Source organism: Xyrauchen texanus, chromosome 34 (assembly GCF_025860055.1).
Source record: "Xyrauchen texanus isolate HMW12.3.18 chromosome 34, RBS_HiC_50CHRs, whole genome shotgun sequence".
NCBI lineage: Eukaryota > Metazoa > Chordata > Actinopteri > Cypriniformes > Catostomidae > Xyrauchen > Xyrauchen texanus.
The window spans coordinates 4,672,706-4,696,345 of record NC_068309.1 but is presented as its reverse complement, the minus strand read 5'-3'; the positions used below and the strand labels follow the sequence as shown (position 1 = coordinate 4,696,345).

Here is a 23,640-nt window from a genome sequence, read left to right as displayed (position 1 = left end):
TATGATGGACTTCAGGAGGATGAACTGATGCCAACTCCAACCATAAGACATGTGATACTTCATATGCCATTGCCTGAACCTTGGACTTAGCATAGACCTCACCGAAATGATCTGCCGGTTGAACTGTGATGCACCTCACTGATCTCTGCCTGCATCACCTCAGTCTTATGATGAACTACACTCTTAAAATGGAATACATAGACTATCAATAAATTGCCAAACAAAAGCCTTCATCAGCCAATTAACAAGGACAATTGCATCTGTGTGAACTTACGCAGTTAATGCAGGATGGACTTCAAAAGACATCCGTCATTAATCTTACAGTTCAACCAAAATCTATGTTTAAACACTGACCCTTAACACTTACTTAGTGTAATCATTTTAAACCATGATTTTACCTATACATAAGTAATATTGTCATTATATTCATGATGTTAGCCAGAGGGGAACTGGCCCCCACAGTGAGTCTGGTTTCTCCCAAGGATATTTTCTCCATTAACCAACATCTAATGGAGTTTTGTGATGTGGAAGTCGCTATACAAATTAAAATGACTTAACCTGACTTAATCATTTTTCATTTGGTATGTCTGGGGCTAGTCCGTCGTCCTCAGTGTTAATCAAGGGAGATTTGGAGAACGTCATGCACATCGAGAGTTCAATGATAACCTGAGGGGTACATCTGCCTTTGCCCCTGGCCAATATAAGCTTTGATCATATGTATGTCAAGCTGTTGACATGGTCCTAAGAAGTTACCGCTCTTGAGTGAAGACCTACGTAGTGAACTTCATTAGTAAGTTTTAGAAGCTAATTTAATTTGATTGTAAATGGCGAACTAAACGCTCTTCGTACAAGGAAAAAGAAAAGGTCAGACAGCGCAACGCACTCTCACGGCGAAATCGGCAGGATTCGTACGACTTTTCGAAATTTGGCTAATTGGTATGATACCGTGCGACTGCACTCGTTTGAATTCCTACAACTTTCACTACAGCCATTGACGTCGCTTGACATCGTTTCCATCTAATACGGGACAATTACTTGCTTCTGTCACTCACAACAGATTACTATTATGTTTACACACTACTGATTGGTTAAGTTAAGAAGTTTGGGTTAGGGCATAATATTAATAAGTACATAATTAAAGCCTTGTGCACAGAACTCACGCTTACTTCCGCATTAGACATCCGGGAATTTGCACGTGATTAAGTCATACAAGTTTATGCAAACATTATCATGCAAGTGTAACGGGAGCTAGCTGATGCTAGAGGCAGTAGCCTTTAGCCTCCTTGTTAGCGCACCTGCCTCCCAGGCCGGAGACGTCGGTTCGAGTCCCGTTCAGAGTGGGGCGAGCAGGACTGGTTACAATGGTGCCGTGACCCGGATGGGAGTGAGGTTTAGGGGGGTGAGTGCAACGGAAGCCAGCTGGTAGACAGCTGTGCAGTGTGTAAACCTCACTCTCCTGACCTCAAGAGGTGCACTAGCGACTGATGCTAGAGGCTGTAGCCTTTAGCCTCCTTGTTAGCGCACCCGCCTCCCACGCTGGAGACATCGGTTGGAGTCCCATTCGAAGTGGGGCGAGCAGGACCGGTTAAAATGGTGCCGTGACCCGGATGGGAATGAGGTTTAGGGGGGTGAGTGCAACGGAAGCCAGCTGGTAGACAGCTGTGCAGTGTGTAAACCTCACTCTCCTGACCTCAAGAGGTGCTCTAGCGACTGACGCTAGAAGGATAGCCTTTAGCCTCCTTGTTAGCACACCCGCCTCCCACGCCGGAGACGTCGGTTCGAGTCCCGTTCGGAGTGGGGCGATTAGGACCGGTTACACGAGACCATACGAAATGGCCAACTCGTAAATTATGTATGACCTTTCATGAGATCGGGTTGGACAGCGGGAGTGTGTGTGCGAGAGAGTGAAGCCAAAACTGATGCACTAGATTAAAATTATTTTTCTTTTTTATCAGTCAAAATGACAGACAGCATTTGGAATTATCAGTTAATGCTTTAAAAATCGGTAAATGATGTGACGGAGACTTTTCGGTTAACGTAACCCTTGACATGTTCGGTTAAGTGATTGTTGGTGCACCACCAGAAATAATGAGCCTGAGACGCCACTGCTGTAACCACATTTTCACTAGTAGAATTTCACAATGATTTGATATTAACTAAAACCCCAAAACATGTATTTTTAATTAATTTCTTACTTGTTGAAATGTAATTTCTTATATCAGGAATGGGTATGTGTAATGAGTAATGTTAAGAAAATAAGTTTTTACTAGTTCAAAAATTAGCATTTAGTATATGTGTATATTTCTAAACCAGACCACTATATTAAATGCCGGAAAATTGTAAAACATTACCCCTTTAAAAAGTGTTAATGAAGTGTGTATTTAGTATGTGAGTGTCTGTTATCACACAGTGACACGCAGTTGAACTCTGATCCCTTAAACAAATGCTAGGCAATGGTGTGTGTGACGTTGGGTGATAAAAATGCAGGAAATGACATGCAAGTGTCTTTATATGTGTGTTTATGTGAGATTTGGTTTGTATATTGACAGCCATTGTTGCATAAAGTGTCTCTGCCTCTCCGTTACGAGCATACTCGGAACAATGCCTTCTGGTAAAATAGAAAAGTTGTATTGTAACTGACATGGGTGGAGCCATTATGCTCTAATACACACAAATACACGCTGTTAATTACCCTCACACACTCATGTACATTCATGGAGGGTGGATGAAGGCCTGCAGTCTGAAAAAGGAAAAGAAGTGGAGCGTGGGTAATGTAGTTCTATAAATGTAACCAGTCCTAAAATCCATTCAACAGATCCATACTGCACACACCAGCACTCACCAATCAAATCAATCGATGTCTACTATGCAATACTGCGAGGGTGAATGTGGGTGCGTCATTCAAAGTTGACGTCAAAACATTTATGATTCAGCCCACCTACCATTGTTTAATCTGGCGGATTTTACAAGCAGTGACAAATTAATGAGCATCCCCTTTACATAACCACAAGAACCAACACACCCACACAAGGTATATATTATTATTTGACCAGACTGTGAAAAGAGCTGTATATCCGGACCAGTAGACTCCTGTATAAACCGGACATATTAAGAAATCTACTGGCCCGGAGACTCAAAATCCACAGGCACGATTATATACCATTTCGGATGTATAATGACTGACGGTTATGGCCATTTGTTGCCATGGTAAATAATCCCCTTCAGTTGTCTGTCAGACACATTTGCATTTCTCAGATTTTGGATAAAATGGTAACTCCAATTGGTCATTTATCTCAAATGGGATTGGCTGCTCTTAAACTTAACCTACCCTTAATCTTGACTGCACACACTGGCTTTCATTTTACTGTTTACGATTTATTTAGCACATCCCTAAATCTTGACAGCTATTGAGCCACTGTATGCATTGGATTTAATTTGACTGGTTAAATTAAAAGTTTAGTCTGATTAATCCCAAACAGCATTTGGCTTATGCTTCTTATTATAGGCCTTTAATCAGTGTTGACACAACATAAATGCGGAGACAATAATTGTCTTTAACTCTTTCCCCGCCAGCGTTTTTAAAAAAAGTTGCCAGCCACCGCCAGGGTTTTTGACGATTTTCGCTAAATTTAATGGCCCGCAGAATACTTTCTTCCATGAATATATGAAGATGCTATATATCAAAATAAAGATCTGAGCCTCTGCTTTTAGGCAAAAAAACCGATTTTATTTTATCTTCATTTGTTCTTTTTTTATTGCCACTTGAACAGAGGTAGGTTTTGTCAAAAACAACATTTCGGACAAAAAGCTGAGAAAAAGGCATTTTCTTGCTTTAGTATTAGTATGGTGTTCCACTTCACGTTTGAGACGATCGCAGTCTGTTTCTTTGATCAAAGAGTTGCATACTCTTTCAAAACATGTGCGCGGGTCTTCCTTACCGTATACCACCTAAAACACGGATACCCGGAAAATTCCGTGTTTGGCGGCGAAAGCGTTTTTTCATAAAACCCGGAAAATTCCGTGTTTGGCGGGGAAAGAGTTAAACATGAAATACACAAAACTAGAGGTCGACCGATAGTGGATTTTGCCGATACCGATAAATAAGGTGGTGGGAACGGCCGATAACCGATTAATCGGCCGATTGTTTTTCATATTGATTTATTGAAAAATCAATAAGAAGACATTTGTATTCTTTCTTTATTATAAAGACAAAGAGTCCAAAATGAATAAAATCCCAGATGCATTTTTTTGTTCAGCCAAAATCCTAATAATAAACTAGAAAATAATAAAGATCTGGTACATAATGCAGGACTTTTAGGTATAAACAAACCCAAAACACACTGGGGACTCTTATTTTGAAATGTGCTTCATTTGTGCTCCTATAACGGAAAAAGCACAGATCACACCCGTTACTCACAATGTCATGTCGGTTTTAGAAATACACAACAAAACACTTTCTAAAATTCAGTTCGAAAGATGTTTGATATCAGGAAACAAACCATCCATACCATATTTTCCTTCATATATTTTAGATTTTCTTTATATGGATTAGTGTTTATATGGAACACTAAGAGCCGAATTAAGTGTTTATTTTTGTATAATTTACATTTTGTTGAATTGCTTTGAGAAGTTACATTTCTGGAGGAAAGTTAATAATAATTATAATAAGATTAGAGCACATCATCACACTGAAATGTGACATTTTTTTAACTTTGTTTGTCAACTTGCAAATAAAGAGAAATTTATGAAGAAGTTTTAATTTATAAAGTATTGAAATCTCTGACTGGATTACACAAAATTACAAATTGCGACATGGCTTAATATCTTATACAACTCTATTGATTTTTCAGAAGAATTTGTGATATCATTATCGTGAAATAAAATTACTCGTATCATGATATAAGATTTTGGTCATATTGCTCACCCCTAATAGAAGCAATATATTTGGATTTCATTGCAAAATATTAACATATTTGCAGACATACAAGTAGTGTAAGGGTGTAGGGGGAGCGAATAGATTGCGTCATTCACGGTGCATGGGTGGTCGCTGCAGAGCTCTTTTGGCGCACTGTGTTTGCCACTACACTCTGATTGGTGGATCTCTCTCTTCAGGATCACGGGTAGTGTAGTTGTTCTAAATGATATTGTCAATCAAGATAAGTGAATGCACTGCTCTGAAAGCTCAACCACAGCACTTTCCTCTCACTCCCTCACACTTGGTCCGCTCGAGGGAGTGTTTTCGCTGTCGTTAATGGAATGCTGATAATATTGATTGACGGAAAAATAGAGGGTGTAACACGCTGGTGTAACTATCGCCTACAACCGTATCCATTAGAGAAACTAATAAGCACACACACACACACACACACCCACAAAGATCCCCCATTTAGCCTTAACAGACTGTAGGGGCAAGTGTTAGCAAGCACCTATGAAGGCCGGAACTGTACACGAGGGGGTGGGTGGCCAGCACCACGCCCGACCGCCTTCGTCTCCCCAGACACACACACAGACACATACACGTGCATCTCAGTGTCTCCCACAGGATTTTGTGAGACTGTGGTGGGTGGACCTCGTACCCTCCAGGGGGGTCTGGGGGCATGCTCTCCCAATTTTGTACATTTTAAAGTTACATGCATCAATCTGGTGCACTTAAGAGGCTAGATCTATGAAGAACTTTGTGCTCTTGTAAACAATTTTGTGCTCTAGTAGTAATTTAATCATAAACTCATTGGTTGTACAGATATGAATGGCGATGACACAGTAAAAAAAATAAGTCATACCCACAAAGCATGATCCATGAGACTTTAACACATGAGAGTTGAACAAAGTTCACAAATGGTCAAAATACAAAATTGACTAGAGCACACATTTGAGCCAGGGCTCGACATTAAGCATTGTCAAGTAAATTGGTCACTCACTTTTAACATTTAAGTTAAGTTACATGCTCAAGTAACACGTATAACAAACTAAATTCTCTGCGACAGACATGTAAACGGCACTGGATTCGGAGGAGGTTATTGTCATATGGTCAAACATTCAGAATGAAACGCAACATAAAACTACTACGAGTCTTCACTGTGATTATAACACATGAATACTTTTTAAAGCTACTAAAGTTACTCAGTCAAGAGCAGAGAGAGTTTTCTCATTTTCTTGTTCTGGTTGTTTGATTATTATGATGACGGCAGCAGGTCTATTAGCTTACATTTACACTTACAAGTCCGACATTTTACTACAAATCCCGGTGTTTAGGTTCACTCTCCATGTTTACGTGAATACCTCACCAAGACGGGCATTTTTGGAACACACGTGCATGTTCAGCACACACACATACGCCACCTGTCAATCAATCCAGGGCATGCTGAGTGACTCCAGTCAGGTCTCCTAAGCAACCAAATTGGCCCGGTTGCTAGGGAGGGTTGAGTCACATGGGGTAACCTCCTCGTGGTCGCTATAATGTCGCTCTCGGCGGGGCGCGTGATGTGATGTGCATGGATGCCGCAGAGAATAGTGTGAAGCCTCCACACACGCTATGTCTCCGCGGTAACGTGCTCAACAAGCCACGTGATAAGATGCGTGGATTGACGGTCTCAGATGCAGAGGCAACTGAATTTTGTAATCCGCCACCTCGAGGGCTTAGAGCGCAATTGGGGACTTTCTAATAAGTGACACAGGCCTAGGCTATCACAAATATAGCCAGTTATTTTTTTGTTATTGACGTTTTAATCAGTCTGAAATCGAGCCCTGTGAGCCATCAAAGAAATGAAGCAAAAGTGGTTACCCGTGTTCAACTTGCTCCTCAGATGCTGAAAATAGTTACCCTGTCAGAGCCGATGGTAATAAAATTAATGTTAGATAATAGATCTTTTTCACAGACTGTGATGATGCGTTTCCACCTTATTTATTGTAGTGGGCTAAAGCACAGAACTGGTAATCAGAAGGTTGCTGGTTCGATCCCTACAGACACCACCATTGTGTTCTTGAGTAAGGCACTTAACTCCAGGTTGCTCCGGGGGGGATTGTCCCTGTAATAAGTGCACTGTAAGTCGCTTTGGAGAAAAACAACTGCCAAATGCATAAATGTAAATGATTCAGTACATAACGTGAAAGTACACACATTTGTGAGCACACACTTCTGTCACTACTTCCTGCTTTTGCCTCAGCTGACCCGTCAACTTCCTGTCTGGCTCCAGCACCTCCTGTGCTACCCATCCTCTCTACCACCGAGAGCACTTACCTCTCAACTAATTTTGACAATTACAAACCTATACTTTTGAATCTACAGCGCATAAACATACAACACGACCACTGAAGCCTGATTCCCAAATGAATGACTCTTATGAGCCGGATCTTTTGAATCTACAGCTCAAAACATACAGCACGACCACTGAAGCCTGATTCCCAAATTAATGACTCTTATGAGCCGGCTCTTTTTAATCTTTTGAAGGAAAAGAGCGGTTTGAACATCATAAAGGGCTTTCATTTTGGGTGAACTACCCCTTTAAGCGCACAACTTGACCAGAGAGAGAGAGAGAGAAGAGGTAATCTGGGTTACTGGAGCAGACGTGATCTAAAGAGACTTACTCAAGTGAAAAATATGAGCGTGTCATCAGCTGCAGGACAGGGGAGAGCACACAGATGAGTAATCCGAACACACTTACTAACCAGATTTAGAAGTGTGTGTATGTGTGTGCGCGCACAAGCTTTAGATTTAGGATACAGGTCTGCCTCTCTTCCTCACATGAGTCCATAGACAAACACAAACACATTCCTCCCAAATACCTTCTCCCCCTTCACACAAACACACACTCACATACACACACACTGTAGTCCTGATCTATTTCAGCCCTTCTTTACGCAATATCACACACACCCCTCTGTCGCTATGGTGACATAAGCAAAGTGACACATGTGATTGACGTGCATCAGCCGAAATAAACCTTTTTCCACAAATTCAGAATACTCTGGCATGGGGAGGAACATTAGAGTCACTCGGTTTCAAAACCTAGTCTTGGCACATGGACGAACTCCTGATGCAAGATCTGTTGCAAATAACAGACAACTAAACACACCTCCTTTTCCATCATTAATAGGGAAGGCTATACACCAATCAGCCACAACATTAAAACCACCTCCCTAATATTGTGTAGGTCCCCATCGTGCCACCAAAACAGCACCAACCCGCATCTCAGTGCCAACATCTCAGTGCCAACCTGCATCTCAGTATAGCATTTCTTCTCACCACAATTGTACAGCGCTGTTATCAGAGTTAATCGTATGGAAGCGGTGCATAAAATCATGCAGATACGGGTCAGGGGCTTCAGTTAATGTTCACATCAACCATCAGAATGGGGAAAAAAATGTATCTCAGCGATTCGGACCGTGGCATGATTGTTGGTGCCAGACGGACTGGTCTGAGTATTGCAACTGAAGAGCAACAGGTGTCGCTGTTTCAATAAAAATGTATAGTTTTAACATTATTTGTACTTTCAACCTTCGTTTTGTCAGACAAGGAGAACAAGCTTCATACCATGTGACCCACTTTTGGTTTTCACATTGAGAAATGCCACATTGAGAGCCCCATATCCCTGAGATTTCAGCCTGATCTCATTCATATAGATATAACCACTTTTCAAATAAATAAATGCATGTAAAAAGTAGATCAAATGTACAACAATCGGTTACAATATACATTTATATATGTTTTACAACTAATCCCATCACTACTCCTAAACCGAACCATAACCATTTATTACGCATTTAAAACACGTAACAAGCAGATACATTTAATCACAATAATGGAATGAGAAAGATTGCTATGGCGGATAGGAGACGAAAATCGTTGAATAAATGGCTTGAATTTGGGTCTATTCCTCAAACAAATCCATTTGAAGATTTATTAAGTGTATTTATTTTATTGTTTTATGGTGCTTTTGTGGTTTGTTTGTTAGTTTGTTTGTTTTTTGATATTCCACATGTCCAAAGAAGAGATCCACACAACCCATTTGTCAATGAATAATGTCTCTTTTTAAACCATTTACAGTCAGTTGTTGATCATAAACAAGAAAAGAACATTGAATCATTCACAGCACAGATGAGATTAAAGCCATTCGAGTCTCCCTCGTTAACATGCGCTTATTTAAAGACACTCTTTACAGAAATGCAGTCTTTCTTAAAGAGACAGTAGCGGTTCTTAGCACCTGTTCAACAAATCAATGTAAATACTTGTAAATAGAATTGGTGCAACGATGAATCGATCCAACAACAAATGGTCCAATGTTATCAATACAATGCTTATATATCGATGTAGAAATTTTTTTAAGATGTAACTTTATTTTAATACTCTCACGTGAGCGACGTCCGCACGAATTACCTTCAGGCGATGAAGCAACTTTAATACATTCATTTGACTTTATGAGCACTAAATATGCTTTTCATGTGGAACACGGACGTGTGTAGGGTCTGTGAAACAAATTGCGCTCTGCTATAAGTGCGTGCATGTCAACCAGGCTTCCCGCAAAACACAAGCTCCAGATCAGTGGCAGGGTCAGCGCGAGCACGTCAACCTACTTCCCAGCGAAACGCGAGCTCCAGACCAGTGGCAGGGTCAGTGCGAGCACATCAACCGGGCTTCCTGCGAAACGCGAGCTCCAGACCAGTGGCAGGGTCAGCGCTAGCACGTCAACCGGGCTTCCCGGCGAATCACAGGCTCCAGACCAGCAGCAGGGTCAGCGCGAGCACGTCAACCTGCTTCCCAGCGAAACGCGAGCTACAGACCAGCGGCATGGTCAGCGCGAGCACGTCAAACGGGCTTCCCGCAAAACGAGAGCTCCAGACTAGTGGCAGGGTCAGCGCGAGCACATCAACCGGGCTTCCCAGCGAAACGCGAGCTCCAGACCAGCGGCAGGGTCAGCGCGAGCACGTCACCCGGGCTTCCCGCAACACACAAGCTCCAGACCAGCAGCAGGGTCAGCGCGAGCACGTCAACCTGCTTCCCAGCGAAACGCGAGCTACAGACCAGTGGCAGGGTCAGTGCGAGCACATCAACCGGGCTTCCCGCAAAACACAAGCTCCAGACCAGCGGCAGGGTCAGTGCGAGCACATCAACCGGGCTTCCTAGCGAAACGCCAGCTCCAGACCAGTGGCAGGGTCAGCGTGAGCACATCAACCAGGCTTTTATTTAATATATAAATCACAGAATTAGCTTGGAGAGAATTGATTTCATATGCAAGCAAAAGGGACATTATAACTGAAATATACCCATATGAATCGAAATCGAATCGAGAGCTTGTGAATCGGAATAAAATTGGGAAATCTGTATCAATACCCAGCCCTAGGAATGACCCTAGAAAACAATAAGCAACATTTAATAACATATTTGCACATTCACGCTCACAGTTTCCATTGCATTTTCAAATAATGCAACAGCACCATTGTGCCAATTGGCATTTCAATTAGAGCTCGACCGAAAGCATATTTTGCCGATACCAATGAGGTGGTGGAAAAACCATTTACAGATTAATCCGACCAAATTCCCAACAATAACCAAAAACAAACAAAGATATGGTGCATAACGCTGGACTTTACATTTAAAAAAGCCAAAAATACCCCGGGGACTCATTTCATTTAGTCACATTTTTCTTTGCATGCTCACGTTTCAGTATAGATCACATGTTTATCTAATCAAAATGACAAAGTATGCATTGACGTGAGGAAACAAATATGGATGAATATTGACAGTGATGAAAGACACGAGGTGTCAGTGATTGTTTATATTTCACCTCTAGATATACTCTGTAGGTCTACCTCGAGTTTCAATACACTATGAGCTATGGCAAATTGCTTGTCGAGATATTTTGGAAACATTAAATGAACTCATAACCTGGTGGGAACAATATAACTAAGAAGCCTTCACAAAGTCTAGCTTTTGGGGGATTTTTGGGACATAATCACCTTTGAGACAGAAGAAGCATCAGGTAAACAGCGTACCGTCTTTCAGTTTGGTAAACAGAGCATTACACTGGTTGGGAATGAGCGACAAGTCCATTTATCAACCTTGAAGCTCATGGTAGCTCTGTCTTGAAAGATTTATACATTACTGCTGAGTTGAGAATGGTTTGATTTTTACTTCTGGAGCTCTATTGTGAAACGCTATTTCAGCATGAAATGACCAAAACTGCCACACTGTCTCTCCACACATCTGATCCAACAGGGTAGAAAGATAATATATCCTCTAAAAACAGACAGGACGCTTCAATTGCACAATATGAACCCAGATGTTTGGATTGAGTTGCACAGAACCGGGCAGTTAAATATGACCTGAAGTTCTGCCATCAGCAGTTTTGAAGGTCCTGTTTTAGACTTTCTGGCTTTAAAAGCTGGCACAGCAAAGCTTAGACATTTACGTCCATGTTTCAACGATACGATTGTAAGCTAAAGTTAAATAAGTTCAAATGTTTATGACACAGTATAGAACTGGTAGTTATTCGGGGGCCTATGTAGCTCAGCGAGTATTGATGCTGACTATCACCCCTGGAGTCGCGAGTTTGGATCCAGGGCGTGCTGAGTGGTCCAGCCAGGTCTCCTAAGCAACCAAATTGTCCCGGTTGCTAGGGAGGCTACAGTCACATGGGGTAACCTCCTCGTGGTCACTATAACGTGGTTCTCGCTCTCGGTGGGGCCCGTGGCGAGTTGGGCGTGGATGCCGCTGAGAATAGCGTGAAGCCTCCACAAGCGCTATGTCTCCGTGGCACCACGCTCAAGCCATGTGATAAGATGCGCGGATTGATGGTCTCAGATGCGGAGGCAACTGAGATTCGTCCTCCGCCACCCGGATTGAGGTGAGTCACCACGTCACCATGAGGGCTTAGAGTGCATTGGGAATTGGGCATTCCAAATTGGGGAGAAAAGAAAAAACAAAAAGAAGCTATTCAGCTTTTTTTGCACATATATGAATGACCAAAACAGATCGGTCAAAATATCCCACAAGTCCCAATTACACCAAGGAACCTCTCATCCCATTTCTTGCAGTAGAACCAGAGACTTTCCTCTACAAATCACTTGTCCTCTCTATGGATGCAGATCTTTGGGTTGGATACACCCAAAGTTTGACTGGATGAAATGAGCACTTAGACAAAAGCCACACAGCTGTAAACAGCAGGAATGTCCTTGCAATTTCACATCAGAAGCTTCTGTCTTATTTTTTGCTTGCTTCTGAATGGGAGAGGATTTGCTTATAAAAGGCATAAAAACTAACAAAAAAGTACCATGAATATGATAGCATGTTATTGCCATTGTATTCTTTGATATAGCCTAAAGTGCATGAGTATTTGACTATTGCAGTACTCGTCCTGCACCAGCTATTTGACTATTTAAAACACTACTCAAATGTTGCAAATTAATTTCCCTTTGAGCATTTGCCTGCCGTGAGAAGCGTTGAATTATCCTGTACTTTCCTTCTGGATCTTTCACCAAACATCACAATTACAATTAAATCCACTGGGGGCACTGTGGGTGTGATTCGTCAAGGTTTTGGATAAGAGGAGGAGACATGATGTCTTTGTGTGCTTTCAAGCAAAGCCAAATGTGGAAATACTTGTAATATTTTGATTCTAACTGAATTCTACTCTATTGGTATTCTGTTCTTGTTGGAGTCATGCATACTAAACGGTAAAGGATCTGTTTTTATGGTGGAAAGAAAATGCGAAGCGGTACGAGAAACTCGGAAGCTTCAGTATGTGCATTAAATATCGGGCAGAGCGCATTTTATAAAAAGCTAACTTTCACTAGTTTTCAGAATAATAAAATGTGAAATTTTAAAAATGTGATAGCCTTTATGTAGACTCAGACTTTATACATGTGCATTACCATAATGACAACGACAATTGTTTTTTTATATGTAAGCTCCAGATGAGTGCAATTTTTTTCTACTATTAAAAAAATAAACAATAATTAATGCATACCGTTTGTTTAAAAATATATATTTCACAGAGCTTAGGTAACTAAGCCAGAAAAGACACTGACTGCCACGCTTGGAGTCACAAGTTCGAATCCAGGGTGTGCTGAGTGACTCCAGGCAGGTCTCCTATGCAACCAAATTGGCCCGGTTGCTAGGGAGGGTAGAGTCACATGGGATAACCTCCTCATGGTCGCTATAATGCGGCGGGGTGCATGGCGAGTTGTGCATGGATGCCGCGGAGAATGGTGTGAAGCCTCCACACTATGTGTCTCCACGGTAACGCGCTCAACAAGCCACGTGATATGATGCATGGATTGATGGTCTTACACGCGGAGGCAACTGAGATTCGTCCTCCACCAGCCGGATTGAGGCGAGTCACTACACCACCATGGAGGACTTAGAAAGCATTGGGAATTCCAAATTTGGTAGAAAAAGGGGAGAAAAATATAATCAGTCATACTAATATAGTCATACTTTAACTTGCATCTTAATTTACAAGTTACCGATTACTCGTTTGGGTTAGAGTCCTCAAATACAAAATTACTGGACAATTCCCATCCCTACATAAAGCAACAAGTAAAAACCATGCCATTATTAAGTACCATGATACAAGTACCATAGTATTACCATCTGATACCATCACTGTACCACGGTACCACCACCATACGTTTTTGTAAGGGAATGGGCAAACATTCCAGTACATCCAAATCCAGAAAGTATTAAATTATTAGAAACAAAGGATTGAGCAGAAATCCAACATTCAAGACAAGAAATCGACTTTGATGGACCTAGGCTATTTATTTGACTGACGTCCAAATTTGGATGGTTCGGATCAATCCAAATATATGAGAATATTTGTTGTCCTTCAAAAGCCTCAGAGACATGCAAAAACACAACCATTTCAGAAAGTCTGTTCTCACCTGCATAATCTGGATCCCCTCCATTAAAGAAGTCTGTCTCCTCTAGAAGAGGTTGGGTTCTCCGAGTGGTGTTCCCCATTTAGAACCAACAAAAGCTCGAACTTTAGAAATAGTTTAAACCCCCAGATAGACTTTCCACAACTTCATTCCAACTTCATACATGGATCTTTGGGAGAAACAGCACATTTTCTTCAATCAACAACAAAAACCAGTCCAGGCAGCACCAGTCTGTTATCCATTAACATCCAACTCATTGACAGATCAAACTAAGCATCCAGAACCTGAAACATCACTCAGAGTTCTCGTTTAGTCAGCATCTGTCAGATCCCATGACCCGCTCTGACTCGCACGTCAATCTCAGTGGTGGAATCTAAAAATAAACTCAAACAGAACTAGAGAACTTCCAGAAGTCATCGTCTCAGTGTTCCTTGCGTGCCGGACGATTTTGGAATGCCAAAACATCCTGATTCCAAAAGGAACTAACGGAGCAATCAGGCAATGATGGTCTTAAAAAGTCTGACGTGAGCAATGATCGATAAATCCTGCGGAATGGAAAACGCTGCACATGGACATGGAATTACACTGATCTGGAAAAATACAAAAGGAAATTGAAAACGGTCAAAAAGCTTTAAACCTCTATTATATAAGTTCTGATGAGAAAAGAGAGGAGTAATCGGATAATACAACCCCAATCAGCGCACAGACAATTCTCCTAGACTATTCTCTTCTTGACATCCACTCTGTACTTCTTTCCCAATTCTACACATGCACACACGCCTGCTTCTCCTTTCAAACACACACACACAGCGCAAGTACCGTCTAATTACCGTAGCTCAGGATAGAAAGAGCATGTTTTTCATTCTAGTAATTTACTGTGCTCATTTCTCTAAAACCCCAAATTACAGTTTAGGCATAAAAAACAAGTGGCTAGAGAAATAATTCTGCACTTATTCTGGCCAATCAAAGGCCTAAACATTCCCAACGACCAATCACAGCACACCAAAATCCATTTAAACCAATCAAGAATTAGGAGGTACAACTGATCAAAGCAGATTGAGGACCTGCCTAACTTTTACATTCATTTAAATGGTTTTCTTTTTGGTTGGCATGAGTGTAGATAGCATAATCACAATAAAACATTTGCTTTAATTTTGCTGGGGAAAAAGCCCATTGGAAACCCATCGGAATGTCTTATGTCTAAGGATAAGGCAATTCATTGCTAAATAAATGGTGATTTAAATAAAATTATAATACAAATAATATTTCAGCATTTTCATGATACTCAGTATCTCAATATTTATGTTTATTTCAAATAATTTTAAATTATTAGCTCATTTTCTGCGCCAATAGCGCAACTAAATGGAATTGCAAAAATAAACATTGTATTCAAAACTGCTTTATGAATACGCCCCCTTCTGCCGCTGATCGAACAAATAGAGAGTCCCGCCCCCAACTCACACCATTGCTCGAGTCAATGTGATCGTCTCTCTTGAGACGGGTCACTCAAAACAAACAAAGGAATATTCATAGCGCCACCAGCAATCATCCATGCGATTATCTAATCAGCCAATCGTGTGGCAGCAGTGCATAAAATCATTCAGATACGGGTCAGGAGCTTCAGTTAATGTTCACATCAACCATCAGAATGGGGATTTGGAGAGTGGCATGATTGTTGGTGCCAGATGGGCTGGTTTGAGTCTCTAGAACTGGACTTACTTCCTCTCGGATGTCATCAAGACATTAAGCAGATGTCTTTGAGATGTTTATGATTAAGACCACTTTCGTGAAAAATTGTTTTGTTGGTTTCACGGGTTGATCGATTACCATCCTCGCCAATAATCGGATCCGATATTTATCATTTTTCTAATTAAAAGAATCATTATTTTGCCTGCAAATGTATATCGACCCCAAAAATCGGTTATCCGTCTCTTTGATTACTAATAATCACTATCAGTATCAGCCCTGAAAAAACATATCGGTTGACCGCAAATCCCTTTATTGGGAAGTCTACACACACACACACACACACACACAAGGGATTTCTCACAACCATTTTCCTCTCCAAAGTTCATTTTCTCAATGTTGTAAGGAAGTTGAGGGAGGTCAAATTAGTTTCCTGGTTTTGTTCAACACCATAGGGAGAGAGAGAGAGAGAGAGAAGAGAGAGAGAGGCTCATAGCAGGTGACGTTTTATTTTTTCTGTGTGAATGACAGTGGTATAATGACATCAGGACAGTGTATCCATAGAGACAAAGAAACATGTTGATGCTATGAATTACGTCAGTACACACACACAGAATTCTGTCTGCACAGTCCGTCCTGTTCTTGTGTTACGGTTGGCGTTAGACTCAGACTGGGTCATCTGTGCCAGAACCGTTAATCGATTCGCCCGACCAACATAACACACTAGAGACAAACAGATTACCCTGTAACCAAACACACACACACACACACACAACTCCAAACAAAACAGAGCGGCTGTATTCATGCACACACATTCCCGCAGATGGTTTTCAGGTCGGTGCAAGACAGAACACAATGTGGACTTGAAAGAAAAATGTGAAGAATGCAGCTTCCGAAATGTGCAGAGAATGTCTTAAACTTCAACAAAGCGACTGCGTTACGAACAAAACCTCCAAATGAGATCAATTTTCAAAAAGGAAGTGTGCTAACACGATTTCAAAGGTTCAAACATGTTCAGTGGCGCTAATATATGACAAATGCACCTTTCAGGCATGCCACAAAGGAATGTTCAGGAAAGCAGCGCCTCAGGATAGGAATTCTTTACTTTTCCGCACCGAGGACTTCCAATACACAAAGAGCAGCTTGGCTGTTTTAAAAGGTGACAGCTGGTGGTGATGCACCGATTGCAGAATTTTAGCCGATAACAACAACTGATGATTATTTTATGATGGTCGATAGAGCCGGTACTAGGATGCAATCTTTGGTGGAGCACTTGCATGCTTGATTTTTATATAGCGCCTTTTAAATGTAGCTTCTAAGAGCAAAATAATTGTATAAAAATAGTTCAGTTTCCTAACATCATTCGTTTTCCAAAGTATGCGGTAATGGAGGGCACTTACTTCTCTTAATAACATTAGAACGGCACTTTCCTCCATTTCGAAGTGTTTTGAAAACGCTCTCCATAACTGCATCTTGTGGAAAATGTTAACGTTAAGTCACTTCAGGCATTAAAACATTGCATTAACACTAGGGATGGATATCTCGATTCTTAAATCCCAAGATCGAGCTTTCACTCCATGTTGCAACCATCTAGAATCTTAAGTCACTTGCATATGCAACCAAATCTCATGCTCTGTGACTAAATATGTACATGATTAGACATTGGCTAGTAAATGTTCAGATTTCACTCCAGTGACTGAGTAATATAGTGGAGAAGTTTGGTTTAACTCATTCTGTGTCCAAAGATGAGATCCACAGATCCATATGTCACTTATAGTCAGTTCTATTTTATTTATTTTTTAATGAAAATGTTATTCTAATCACACGTGGATGTGCTAAAGAAACCACGCACTTCTTCTCTCGTTATATGCACTTACTGGCTGATGCCGCTAGTCTTAAAGAGACAGTACCGATTAAGCATGTGTGTTCTATATCAATGTAAATACTTGAAAAGAGTACAAATTATGCAATTAAATGTAACAAAAATATACATCCAACATAATATGACTGCCAAGACATCACTGTTGGGCCCTTGAGCAAGGCCCTTGACCCAACTTGCTTCAGGGGCGCCGTGTCATGCACTCTGACCCCAGTTTAGCTGGGATATGTGAAAAAAATTATTTCACTGTATATATGCAAAAACGTATGTATAATGTGTGACAATAATAAAGGTTTTCGGCTTTCTAAATGATATCTTAGAGGTAGACCAATATATCGGTTTTGCCGATTAATCTGTACCGATAGTTGCTTTTTTAAACTATCGGTTATCTGCAAAAATCATTGTTGATAGTTGCTGATAGTTTTTCATCATTTTGTATTTTCAAAATAAGAGTCTCCAGTGTGTTTCGGGCTTGTTTATACTTAAACGTTCCGTGTTATGCACCAAATCTTCATTTTATCAGGTTATTATTGAGATTTTGTTTGAACAATAAACCGCATATGGTATTTTATTTATTTTCGACTCTATTTTGGTGTCCGCCACAGTAAGAAATTAATTACAAAAAATGTACATTCTATAAATAAAATTTTAAAACTATCGGCCAATTAATCGGTTATCTGCCTTTCCCACCACCTTAGTTATCGGTATCGGCAAAATCCACTATCGGTCGACCTCTACAATATATGCAATTTCAAGAGATTAATTTATGGAAGAGACTAAATTTGAACATTTTTCAAAAGATCAAATGTGACCAATTTGATGAAAAACGAATGATTTGTAAAATGCATATAACCTAGAAGGTTTCTTTATAATCAAGAGTATTAGCTGAGAAATTATATTATTTTATATGTGTAAGCAAAATGGACATTGTAACAGAAATGTTCCCATGACAGCTTCTTCCCCCAAGCAATCAGACTTTTGAACTCTTGATCTCTCACGATCAATATACATCAGCAATGCACTTTATTAATTTGATTTATCTCACACAGGAGTGTCATAAATTATATTCTCTCTTAACAACACACTGGCAACTGCCTATCAACCGACAGCCTGAATGTCAATACAGCAGCTACATCCTACTGTATATTTTCTATATACTATTTTTATTGTATACTGTGTATTCTATATTGTACATTGTATATTATTATTTGTATATTGTGTTGAGCAATTATTGCATAGTTAGTGTATGCAAGTTGTGTAAATCTGATGTTTATTGTCGACTGGTAAATGTCTCATCACTGTTATGACTGCTATGTTGCTTGGATCTGCACCCTAGACTTTCACCCACTGTTGCACTTGTGCATATGGTTGAATGACAATAAAGGGATTTGATTTGACATTGTAGCAGGGCGGAGGTCGGGTCGTGATTCCACACACCCGGCCCCTAATCAGGCTAATAAGCCCTAGAGAGGGATAAAGGCCGTCAGAAGACGGCAGTGCGACAGAGAGAGAGATTTACGGACAACTGTCCGTCACTTGTGTGTGTTTGTCTTTTTGGTTACGTTTTATAATTAAACTATTATTTATATTGTCAAGCCGGTTCTCACCTCCTCCTTTCCATTAATCCCTTTACACTGGTGCCGAAACCCGGAAAGGAGGAGGAGGGATGTGCCGTAGTGGAGTCTTCGCCACTACCATCCACCCCAACGGAGCAGCCGCAGCCATTCACCGGGGGACGGAGGAGCCCGGCCGCCTGAGAGCGGAGGTACGGCCGCCGACCGCGAGGGGAGGAGGGGCTCCCAACCAACCTCCTGATTGGTTACCGCTATCAGGGGTGGGGGAGACCCCTACCGCCCACCAAAACGCAGCGGGTCATTCCGTCCACCAGGGGCCAGAGGCCTGCCTCCGATCCACCCGGGGAGGCACGGCTGTCATCCATGAGAGGGTGGAGGAGTGGCCGAGAACCAAGCTACGGCATATCGGAGAACCGGCAAGTAAGTGTTTTTTTTCTCTCTCTCTCCCACTCTATGTTGGCCTTTCCCTCTCTTTTTAAAATGTTTTGTTAATTTGGCACGATCGCCGTTACGGCATGTAGGTGCCACATTTTTTAATGTTTCGCTCCCCTTTTCCCCTCCCTCATCCAGGTAGACAGGGATGACCTGCAGGCAGATGGGGTGGACGGCATGCCCCTCCCCAGGGAAGGGGGGTGTACAGAACGAGGCAGGAATGTGGCAGGGTGGGGCCGGGTCATGATTACACACACCCGTCCCCTATTCAAGGTAATAAGCCCTCGAGTGGGATAAAGGACGACTGAAGACGTCAGTGCGACAGAGAGAGAGAGATTTACGGACAGCTGTCCGACACTTGTGTGTGTGTGTGTGTGCGTTTGTGCCTTTTTGGTTGAGTTTTATAATTCAATTATTATTTATATTGCCAAGCTGGTTCTCGCCTCAGCCTTTCCATTAATCCCCTTTACAGACATTTATCGATTTTGAATCGAATTGGGAACTCTTTATCAATACAAAGCCTTAATAAACACGCAGCTGAAAAGATATCAGTGTAGAAAAGCCCCGATATTCCACGCTTCCAAAATTAGACCAAATCCAAAAATAGAAAATACATTTCACCTATACCGATACGGTCCACATTGGTGCATCTTTAGTAACAGTTATCAATCTAAAATATATTTTTATCTACTAAACAACAAAGCTAAACCCTGAGCCGATCCGTGCATACAAGACAGCTGTTTAGGGTGAAGTAAGCAGGGGGATTGAGATTCCTTCCCATCGCCGAAAGAAACCTCCTGTTGCTTTCCGTTTCTAGACTCAACACCGCCGGAGAGACAAAGCAAGAGAGACAGACAAATACCAAACAGACATACACATTCTCATGTGTTTGCCTTCTCTCTAGAGTTGTGCTCTCTTGCACACACACTTCATATTTAAATACATACTTCATATACAGCTCAGACTACTCCAAATCTCAACATGTATGGCAGCCATTCCAGTGTCTGTTGAATTGCAACACAAGCACACCTCATTCTACTTAATGGTCATGGCTGTGGTCATCACTATCCTGCTGGATGGCAAAAGCAGTGCTAGTAGTACCTCAACAGTAATTGAAATCAAAAAATAACTATTGACCATGCCAAAAGAGTTGGCAGAGGGATACAATGAGCGTCAGGTTGCTTCCATCCCTAAAATTTCAAAGACGGCAGTTCATAAGAACCAGGTCAAGCACCGGACAATCAATCGACTCTCCACTGACCAGGATGACCGACAACTCATTTGAATGTCACTCAATGGCTGTAGGATGACATCAAGTGACCTATAAAAAGAATGGCAAACGGCAGCTGGGGTGAAGTGCACGGACGGTTCGAAACAGGCTCCTAGGGGCATGGCTGAAGTCCTTTGCCAATGAGAAGCATGAAGAGCCAGGACGAGGTTCGCAAAAGACCATAGAGGACTGGAGTAAGGTCATCTTCTCTGATGGGTCCAATTTTCAGCTTTGCCCAACACCTGTTTGTCTAATGGTTAGACGGAGACCTGGAGAGGCCTACGAGCCACCGTGTCTCGCACCCACTGTGAAATTTCATGGAGGATCGGTGATGATCTGGGGGTGCTTCAGCAAGGCTGGAATCGGGCAGATTCGTCTTTGTGAAGGATGCATGAATCAAGCCACGTACCAGGTTATCCTGGAAGAAAACTTGCTTCCTTCTGCTCTGACAAGATTCCCAAACTCTCAGGATTGGTTTTTCCGGCAGGACAATGCTCCATGCCACACAGATAGACCAATCAAGGTGTGGATGGAGGACCACCGGATCAAGACCCTGTCATGGCCAGCCCAATCTCCAGACCTGAACCCCCATTGAAAACCTCTGGAATGTGATCAAGAGGAAGATGGATGGCCACAAGCCATCAAACAATGCAGAGCTACTTGAATTTTTGCTTCAGGAGTGGCATAAAGTCACCAAACAGCAATGTGAAAGACTGGCAGAGAACATGCCAAGATGCATGAAAGCACCACAGTTAAAATATTAGTATTGTGTAGTTTAAAAATGAACATGAACTTGTTTTCTTTGCATTATTCGAGATCTGAAACCACGGCATCTATTTTGACATTTTGACCAGTTGTCATTTTCTGCAAATAAATGCTCTAAATGACAATATTTTTATTTGAAATTTGGGAAAAATGTTGACAGTACTTTATAGAATAAAACAAAAATACCTATAAATGGTAAATCCAGAGCAACTGATCATTTCACAGTTGTCTCTTAATTTTTTCCAGGGCTGTAAGTGTCTCAGGACTTGTAAAATCATATTCCAATTCCAAAAGCATGACATAACACTTTTGGAATTGAGCAGATGACATGAGACACAGTTCATGTTTTTAATATTTACTAATAACCCACTTTATAATTTTCATACCTCTTCTTCAGTGCAAGCAAATGTAACTTGAATAGCTTTTTTGAGACTGTCTACATGTTATGAATTCATTCAATGTCTATTTCAAGTTGCTGGCACAAGTTATATACACATCACCATTCCAAGCATCGACAATCTGTGCAAACATAACAACTAGTCTGATACACAACACTAGATGCCCCGGTAAATAACCCCATGCATAACACCAATGATTTGCATTAAACACACAAGTTCACTTTTTTTATCCCTGGGGAAATCAGACTGCCTGAGCGCGAGATTGACACCAGCAGCAGGCTGATGTGTGTCTACTGTTGCTCTAGTATGTACATGCATCGATAAATACATGCATTGCACACAAAGACAGAACTATCTTTAAACGGTGAGCTCGCATATCTCGGTAGAAAAGCACCGGGATGATCCCGTTTAAATGTCCAGTACATCAGCGCGAGCTCTGAATACGCTAGCGCGTGCTAACGGGCACAGATTTATTTCACTACATCTCATTCCCTCTCCCTTTTTGGGCCCACTATACTATTAGAAAGCCGTGAATTCCATGCATACTTAAAATGTGCGCAGTTTGCATTCATTAAAACTACTGGGTCGCTGAAAAGTTTCATGCAACATGGCCTACACATGCACGCGCAGTGCGCGAGACGGGCCGGTTCACCCTTACCGTGCTTGCTTTCTATTTTCCCCGACATAGTCGCTGCGCTGGCCGGAGCAGATCCTCAGTTTGGACAGTCACAGGAGGAGAATGGGGGTTGTTAAGACACAGTAATGCCGGCTTTCGTTCTTTAGCCACACATTGTGATGTATGGGGTCGGTGGGTTTTATAGATCCAAGTAAGAGGGAAACAATCCGTCCACACGCTGACGACACACAGACAGCGAGAGCTACTGCTGGGGTGTGTGTATGTGTGTGTGTGTCTGCCACAACAGCGCAATCCCGTCCAGACAATCCATTGGGATGCGAACACAGCGCCCCTCTCTGACTGGAATTACAAAATGCAATGGTGAACATCCATGAGTTGATTTAGATGTGAATTAAAAATCTGATCTGCCCCTTATGTCTTTCTAAAAACAATTGTTTTCTTTCTTTCTTTATTTCTTTCTTCTGCTGAACACAAATTAAGATTTTTAGAAGAATATTTCAGCTCTGTAGGTCCATACAATGGAAGTGAATGGTGACCAGAACTTTGAAGCTCCAAAAAGCCCATAAAAGCAGTATAAAAGTAATCCACACGACTCCAGTGGTAAAATCCATGTCTTCAGAAGCAATTTAATAGGCGTGGGTGAGGAACAGACTAATATTTAAGTCCTTATTTTATTTATTTATTTATTTTTTAACTATAAATTTCCACTTTCACTTTCTGAAAGTGAAAGTGTAGATTTATAGTTTAAAAAAGGGATATAAATATTGATCTGTTTAGTTCCCAAAGTAATTCCATAATTTCAGAATATATGGATTAAACCACTGGAGTTATGTGGATTACTTATATGCTGCATTTGTGGGACTTTCCAAGCTTATACGTATTGGTCACCATTCACTTGCATTGTATGGACCTACAGAGCTGAGAAATTCTTCTAATTCTTCTACATAAGGATTGATGCAACTATCAACATTTTAAGACGTTCAGCATTGTTCAGAATACTTTCCAAGACCAATTTATTTCACATTAAATGATTCATATTTAAATTAATTAAAATAATTGTAATACACTGAAAGAGTCTGACAGACATCAAGGTTACTTTCAAACTGCAGCATGACCTTCTGCTT

The 23,640-nt window shown here is 41.3% G+C and overlaps 1 protein-coding gene across 3 annotated transcripts in view; it reads right to left on the bottom strand.

Annotated features, from left to right (window-relative positions):
- rapgef1b (Rap guanine nucleotide exchange factor (GEF) 1b) overlaps nucleotides 1-22,767 on the bottom strand; it is a 62,648-nt gene extending 39,881 nt beyond the window's left edge. For 2 of the 3 annotated variants that reach the window (XM_052103740.1, XM_052103742.1), the window contains exon 1: nucleotides 13,879-14,221. In XM_052103740.1, the coding sequence (XP_051959700.1) occupies nucleotides 13,879-13,957 (79 nt within the window). In that variant the 5' untranslated portion in view covers nucleotides 13,958-14,221. Of the gene's footprint in view, nucleotides 1-13,878; nucleotides 14,222-22,537 lie in introns of those variants that run through there. The other variant, XM_052103741.1, reaches the window with a different exon arrangement.
- Nucleotides 22,768-23,640: the final 873 nt, after the last annotated feature.